At 38.1% G+C, this 8,155-nt stretch overlaps 1 protein-coding gene across 2 annotated transcripts; it reads left to right on the forward strand.

Moving 5' to 3' along the window:
- The first annotated feature begins 1,571 nt into the window (after positions 1-1,571).
- Positions 1,572-6,004, forward strand: LOC136671546 (uncharacterized). Of its 2 annotated transcripts, XM_066647266.1 has the most exons (12): positions 1,572-1,952; positions 2,158-2,201; positions 2,781-2,830; positions 2,927-2,995; positions 3,118-3,195; positions 3,313-3,411; positions 3,702-3,758; positions 3,864-3,947; positions 4,053-4,644; positions 4,750-4,904; positions 5,020-5,087; positions 5,187-6,004. In XM_066647266.1, coding segments are annotated over exons 1-9 (633 nt in total). In that variant the 5' UTR covers positions 1,572-1,950; the 3' UTR covers positions 4,203-4,644; positions 4,750-4,904; positions 5,020-5,087; positions 5,187-6,004. The 2 variants fall into 2 exon arrangements, with proteins under 2 accessions (XP_066503363.1, XP_066503362.1); XM_066647265.1 differs by having other exon boundaries at positions 1,572-2,201.
- The last annotated feature ends 2,151 nt before the right edge of the window (positions 6,005-8,155 follow it).

Here is an 8,155-nt window from a genome sequence, read left to right on the forward strand (position 1 = left end):
GTAACAGACGTTTAGAGGCTTTTGTACAACTTCAGGAGAAATAGGAATTTTAAGATGTGTGTATAATGAATGGTAACGGGAAGATGAAACACTGGGGTTATGTGGTGAATGTAGATGATTTTAAAAATGTTCGATTATCATAACATTTCTTGTATATTTCTGAATTTCTGTCAGAAACTCTGCCTGTCTATACACTTTTTTGTTCTTAATAATAACACTCAATTAAAACATGGAAAAAAAAACAATTACCGGTGCATATCTGAAGTACAGCTTATTCCATAGGCTAATATTAATAATATTGCTAGAATCTGGAATGAAAACTGATGGAAAACAGTACATCTTCTTGCCCTAAAGTCCTTTTTAGGGGTCTTTGATTCACCCTTCCTTCTGCTACAGTTGCCAACGTCTATTTTTAACATGAGATAAAAATTTCAGGCCCAGAGAGGGCCTGGTATCCTCACCAGTTAAAGTAGTTTCACTACAAGAATTACGGACATTGTGAAGGAAGTGAATGAATAAGAAATAAATATCAATAATAAAAAGGAGCTTGTATTGTGGACCACAGAAAGAAAATGGAGTAGCAATTTGCATTGTAAGTAATGCCTCATCACTGTTGGATTTAATCAAAATTTTATATCTAGGCATATAGGACTGGGTCTACCACTCAACAGCACAGGCATTAGAAACAACCCAGATGAAAAGTAACAGTATTTAAATTAAACACTTAGGTTAATTTTCCAAATGTATTGTGTTTTGCATAATAGATGTAGACCCTGAAAGGACATTAACTCTGTTCGTGGACCAACAATTCTGCAATTATCAGTTGTCGTTTACAATTAATAAGGCAAAAGATTAAATATAGAATTAGGAAAACTAGCCTCAAAAACACTTAATTGGATAAGCTTAAGGTGACCAAGTCTGTTGTGTTGAAACGAAAGGTGCAGGCGCCCTCTCCAGGTTGTATTCCTGCCTTGCGCCCAATGATTCCAGGTAGGCTCTGGACCCACCGCGACCCTGAACAGGATAAGCGCTTACAGATAATGAATGAATGAATATTGGATCATTCTATTTATTCATTGATTTATTATCTGTAACCCTATTAACAAATTTCATATCTGCAACACACTCAAAAAATAAATAAATACATTGGGACAGGGTAAAATATGAGCGAAAATCTATAAAGTTTGCAAGAGGTTCTGCATTGTTAGATCTTTGTGGCATTTTGACGAGAGAATGTAACATATTTCATTAAGACCCCAGAACTGTGTTAAAGAAACAGTACGTATGATCTGGGCTTTTGTCTTCTTAGTCTGCCCCTATTTTTTTTCCAGCACTGTCCTGGGGAAGGAGTAAGTACATAGTGTACTCTTTGCAGTGCTGAACACAAAAAAAGCAAAAACAGAGGCTCTGTTCTCCATTTTACAGCTCAGTGGAGCATCAAAATGAATTTGAAGCTGTAATTGTAAAGTAAAAATATTACGTACTGTTCCTTTAACTTATAGAAAAGGTGTAGAATATGTCTCTTATCAGCTAAAACATCCTTGTAGGGAGTGCTTCTGCTCTGTGTTTTCTTTTTTCCCCGTCTGTGAGAGCTACTCAACACAAGTAGCCACTGTGGTCTACTAATGAACACAATCACGTATTATCCAATGTTTGACACTTCAAATAACTGGACACAACAAGATCCTGCTGAACATACAGACTACTAGTGGACACTAGTGAACACTACTTGAGATAGCTGGGCATTGCTGGATTTTACTGGACATTACTGGATTTAGCTACACACTATTGGATGCTACTGATCACTATATACTACTGGAATTATTCTGTATTCTTGGAGGTATTTAGGCTTCAATTTCTGAATCTATTTGGATCAAGGCAGTGGCTAAAACACGACTTCATCTCTCAGGCTGAAGGAAGCTGCAGTAGAACCGTGGTCTGTACCATGGAATGTACGTAATAAAACGTAATGTTATTATTCAAATTTCAGTCGTTCACCGACTTTCTCCGAGACAGACGCACACTGCTCTACTCTCGAAACTCTGCGATTTCTACGATGGATTTTCCATTTTTTCCTCGTGGGCTCAGTCTGCGTCCAGTGCTGTACTTCACTGGATTCACCACCGCAGCTGTAACTGCCTGCGTTTTTCTTCAAAGGAGGCTCAAATCGAAGCGGTCAGCTGAAACGGACCACTTGGAGGGTAAGTATCTTTTCTCCCAAAACTTCACTCAGTAATTATACTTAGCGAAATACTTAAAAAATGACAGCCCCGTGGGCTTGTGTCTTGTTTAACCCTTTGATAGCGTTAGTGTGTTTGCGGAGCCGTAATGGCGTGCATCGACCAGTTAGCGGCAATGCTAACCTTTTGAATGTAATTTTCTGAGGGTTTGTTGGACTTCTAAACTCACAAGTAGATGCAGCTGTGGACTAAAGTAATTTGTTATATTTTGTTTAGTGTGTTATTGCTTTAAAATGGCAAAACATTATGTGTTTTAGCATTTTACTTATTTGTTTCCATGGCAAACGACGGCCTGTGATTCAAGTACGTGTCGATACCCGGATATCCAGTGTCGATTCTTTGAATCAGTTCAAATGCTCTGACGCCACATAAAACAATGGTGTATAGTATTCCTCTCTCTCTCTCTCTCTCTCTCTCTCTCTCTCTCTCTCTCTGTCTATATATATATATATATATATATATATTACACTATTTACATGTTGCTAGTTCATCTGTTGTAATGATGAATGTGTTTATTCTGTTGTTTTAATCTTACCACAGAACTACAGGAGCTGGCTGTTAATTTCCCAGTGGCTGACAACAGCTATGAGGTAAAACCACATAATAAACCATCCATAGATTTCAGACAACATAGTACTACTTGCTCTGAATTTCATATTTAACAGCAAATATATTTTCTTATTCAGGATCTCATTGCACCAGATGCCCAGGGGCCCTCCAGCCGGCTGTGGATCATACCACGGTTGACACTGAAGGTGAGAAATACAGCCTGTCTGCTGTTTAGACAAAATTATTATTCTTTAGTTTCTCAAGCTTTTAATCAGAAGTGTTCTGGTTGTCCCTAAAGTTCTCATTTTTCTTTGTTCTGGTCCAACAGAAGAGCTGTGGGTATGTTCTGCGTGTCCACAGGATGCAGGCCACAACTATCTCTCAGAGTTTTTCTAATGGTGAAAAGGTTTGTACTTATTTATGTATTAAGAGTGGACCTCTAAGAACAGAGTGATAATACCATAGTTATTATTCTTTCTCCATGGGTCATTACTGTTCATTACCTCTCTCTTAATGTTCACAGCAAGTGGAGGTGACAATGCAGCACAAGTCTGTGTATAGAGGCCTGGAAAGTGAACATTGGTGGGTTCTCACCAATGATTTCTACCACCTGTTTCCAGAGGTAATGTTATAGAAATGAACGGAAAGTATTTTTACGGTATTGATCAGTCTGTCAATGCTTTTATAGTTTAAAGATAATAACTCACGACTTGATAAACTTTCTTTAATGGCTTTACATCTGCTTTAAGAATTATAAATAAAGCATTGTTTTCCAGGTCTGTGTGCTAGTGCTAGCTGTGTGCTAATCAAACAGCTCAATGGAAAATTAGCTGTCTGCAACCTCAGCAGCACTGAGGAAAATCTGTCTGTTATTTGTGCAGTGTGAAAATAGAAGGTCTATCTCTTTTTCAGGACTCACAGCTCCCTCCCATGTACTTTGCCACTGTGAAGGCTGTGGCCTACATCAAGGTAAAGCTGATACCAGTTTCAATAGTGGAGCTTTTCACCAAACAGTGATCAGTGGCAAAATGATTGTGGAGTAATTGTGATAAAACACTTCCTTTGCTCTTTCAGTGCGCTGGACACCAGATTTCTGTGCTGACCGCCAACCTCAGCACAGAGTCGAACATCACCTCTGTGACCTGCTCACAGTTTCTTGTAAGAGTTTCCTGATAATGTACTCTCACTAAATAAGCAATTACTCTTGATATTCTGACTTCTTGTACCTTATTTATTCATTGTTTTTTCTGTGTGTTTTTCCAGCAAACCAAAGTGTCCAAGACGTACAGAGGCGTCACTATCGAGGATGGGTGCTTTCGTTCTTCTGAGTCCAGCAGCACCCATATCCTTGAGACTCCAGTGGTTCCACAGCTAGCTTCCAGACCTCTTGGACCACCACCTGGGTTCCACTGAACCACATTTTTACTATATCCTTTAATGCATCTTTCATTCTACTTACTTTTTAATTAGTGTATTGTGTAGCATACAGTTTACTCTGTGACAGATGTTCTTATTCTGCTTTAGTCATTTTACTTGTACACAACTGTTATTTTACATGTTTATTAAAATGTGAGTGTTTTTTTTTTACAGGTGTCACAGACATTCCACCATCATCTCTCTCTTTCTCTCTCTCTCTCTATAATTAAGCACTTGCAATCTGTGTTTACATCACAGTTTTTTACTGATAGAAACTTAAGAATTCACTGTGTAAAACTGTTTTTAATCTCATTCTCGTTCTTCACCCACTGCTTTAGTATTTGTAAAGAGTTTGAAAATATATGCTAATGCTAATTCTAACCCAAGTTCCTCGTTTCTCTCTTTTCTCTCTGTTCCTGACCATGCTGTGAGACGCAAGGTGGGTTGAATATGTGATTGTGTTTTAGTGATGTAAATATTGGCAGTAATGTATAGCACGTCTTAATGAGTAGCCTGGCCTTTGACTCTTCCTCTCTGTCTGCAGGGAATGTCACTCACTGTGTTTAGGTTCCAGTCACTGAAATGGGGATCAAATGAGAAGACCTTTCCCGAGATGTCTCCTTCTATTTTTCTCTATGTGTGTTTGACAGGAGCCTCCACACCGAGACAGAGAGCAAGGAGCGCCACTGTGTGATTATGGTAACAACTCCTGCAGTATTTTAACACTCTTTGCCTGCATGTTCCCCATGTTTATTTTCTCTATGTGGATCTCGATACAGTTGAGTATTCAGATTCTTTACTTTTCTATCTTCAGCTTCAGAAGCTCTGGAATACCAAGACCAGCTGAAGGAGTAGCCTACAACTGGCAACATTACAGACAAGGTAAGATAAACCTATTTTCATTTGTATACAAAATGTAAGAAGATATATAACATTCAGAATATGAAGAATATTAATAATACTGTTTGTTGTTTTCCTCAGGAGGAGTCTGTAAAGAAGGGGATGATTTGAAGTGTCTGCCTTTGACTCAGAGCTGGGAGAGTCCAGCGTGGGGACTGGTCTGCAGCAGGCACCAGCATGTCCACGGCTGAGACGAAGAAACACTTGTTCTCATACTTTGTATGAGGACATCTGTCATTACGCCCACGTTCTATAGATGTCATGGAGACCACCACTGGATCTTGAGTCTTATTTGGTTTTAGAGCAAGGGGAAGGGTTGCTGACTGTAGTGACTGTATAATTACATAGTGAGCTATAAAAGGAAGTGCAGCCATCATTTTCCAATAGAGAGATGTAAAGTGCTGTGTTAGTGTTATTATTAATCTGACTTGAGATCCTTTCCCAGTTTGTGTGTGAAGTGAAGAAGTGCATGCAGCACCTGGTGACTCAACCTCATTTCTCAAAAGTGGATAGATTGAAGCAGTCTGCACCTTGCACACAGAGATGCGGTATAAATATCATAACATTCAAACCTATATATTGTAACATAAAAGCTACATAAATGAAGAGGAGGCTGATTTCATTTGGAGAATGAATGAGAAAGTTTGAGCGGCTTAACATGGCGCCTGTATACGGGGAAAAAAGAGCCAATCTGCCTCATAAAACCAGAAGCAAAAAAGCCTTCCGTTTGTTGTGGTATAGGCTTGAATTGAAGCCAGAATGAGCTGAAAAATCAATGTTTTGGGAGTTAAAAAAGGATTAAACTTAATCTATAAAAGGAATACGTTATCTATAAGGAATATAGGTTTGAATGAATGATAAATATCTGGGTTTGAAATGAAAAGCCTCAGTAAAACAAAACTGACTTAATCATCTGTGTATGTCTGTTATTTAAAGAGTCTAAAATAATGGCATCCTTCAGGGCAGATTCTTGTTAGAAGTTCCACCAGATGGCTTCACAAGAACACATATAGACAGATGAGTTACAGATGAATAGAAATCTGCATAAATGCATGAAGGAAAAATAGATACAGGCACTTTCATATTGCATTATACAGCTAAGCTAATAGCACCAGTTAACATGCTACTTTGTGGCAAGCACATCCGCACTGTCCAATAAAAATTGTATCTGAATTTTTGGCAATTTAAATTTTAATACATCATTTGAACACATGAATGGACCAATATAAATTCTCCAAAATGACATCTTTTAATGTAAGATTTTCTTCCTGTGAAGTTGCTATTTTGAAGATACATATTTTTCATTGAATAGTGACGATATGGTGAAAAAGCCTTGGTCAAATGTCGCACCTAAATGCTGAGAATTGACCGTACACACACACACACACACACAGCTTGTGGTGGTGCTGGAGAGGACACTGCTGGTGGAGGTCCTGGAGAGGACACTGCTGGTGGAGGTGCTGGAGAGGACACTGCTTCTGGTGGTGCTGGAGAAGACCATGCTGCTGGTGATGCTGCTGACACTGAAGGGGATATGGCTGGTGCTGCAAGCTTGTGAGGAATCCGTGGCAGCTGGTCTTTGGCAAGCTGCTGGTGAGCCATGTTTACCTTCAGGAAAACAGCACCATTTTCCTCCAACAGGTCTGCACTCTTGCCCTGTTTGTCTGTGATCAAAAAAGGTCCAATGAAGTTGGCTTCCAGCTTGCCACCCTTCCTCTGCTGTTTTCTTCTGTTCTGCCTCCACACTCTGTCTCCAACTTTAAAGTCTGACTTGGGCGTGCCAGACTTTATCCTCCACTGTGTGGAGTCCTGCACCTTTTCAACATTTCTTTTTACTATGTTTTTTATTTCATCCATTCGTTTAATGTCCTCTGACACTGCCTCTTCACTAATGATGGCCTCAACACTACAGTCTACCTATAAGCAAATAGATGAACATTTAAAGCAGTGACATAATACATTGTTATGTTATATAGGAACATTTTGCAGTAAAGACAATTAAGCTCACGTACACAGTTGAGAATTACAAACTACAATGTGCAAAAGTGTTGAATTCAACAAGGTGTGCAGGTGTACAATAAATGATTAGCAATAAATATAAGGAACCTAAATTTTGTTTAATTATCCATATGGTGGTAATCCATAACTTTTTTTTAAAAAAACAAATCTTTGATTTTTACTATATTTATGTTTATAAATGTATATGGAATGTCCAATGAAATGCATTTGACATGCTTCAGTGATGAATATAGCCACACAATCTTAGGAATACCAAATCTCATCAATAACAAAACTTTTTGCTCATTCAAAATACATTTAAGACTTTACTATGCACAGTGGAAATCAAACATCAAAGTCCAGAAATGCTGCCGACTTCTCTGGGCTTCATAAATTGACAGATGTAAAGTGCAAACATGAATTATGTCCTGATGACTCAACTTATCTTAATTTTAGAGTTACAAATATAATTTTCTCTGGGACAAGCTCTCTGCTTGCGGCTTGCATTTCTTTCTTTTTCGCACTGTTCTTGAAAAACACTAAAGCGATGTGTGTATTTGTGTACACACAAATATGGTTTGTTTCTGTCAGTACATATGTAGGATCAATATAAAAAACATGTATAAGATTCATGGCTAAAATAGTAATGTAGCCAGAACTAAAATTGGTTACATTTCTTTCTAATTCAACTATTAATATTGCAGTTATGTTCACGCAGTGGCAGCATGTGTACATTTTCATGGATATAACAATTTTAGCAAATACATTAACGAAGTGGTCATTTTATTTACAATTCGCTGCTTTTATCCTAAATTCCTATTTATTTCCAGTGTTTAATCTAAATATTCTATAAGAATTGCGACAGGATATGTAGGCGTTTCATTGTGGTCAGAAATGGATGTACACGTTGTTGCTGTAGATTAAGTCGAAGCTGACTTCAGAAAAAGCCACGGTGCATGTAGATTATATCATTTTATTATTTACAAGTGACCTGTCCTTACATCTCAACAACTAGAGTGTGTCTACTCTGGGAAAAGGCCATTTATTTTTAT

Source organism: Hoplias malabaricus, chromosome 16 (genome assembly GCF_029633855.1).
Source record: "Hoplias malabaricus isolate fHopMal1 chromosome 16, fHopMal1.hap1, whole genome shotgun sequence".
Lineage (NCBI taxonomy): Eukaryota > Metazoa > Chordata > Actinopteri > Characiformes > Erythrinidae > Hoplias > Hoplias malabaricus.

Coding starts and splice junctions, on each gene's coding strand:
- LOC136671546 (XM_066647265.1), top strand. CDS start 1,970: ATGTTATTATTCAAATTTCAGTCGTTCACCGACTTTCTCCGAGACAGA. Junction 2,831..2,926: donor TGGCTGACAACAGCTATGAG/GTAAAACCACAT, acceptor TTTCTTATTCAG/GATCTCATTGCACCAGATGC. Junction 3,196..3,312: donor GTTTTTCTAATGGTGAAAAG/GTTTGTACTTAT, acceptor TAATGTTCACAG/CAAGTGGAGGTGACAATGCA.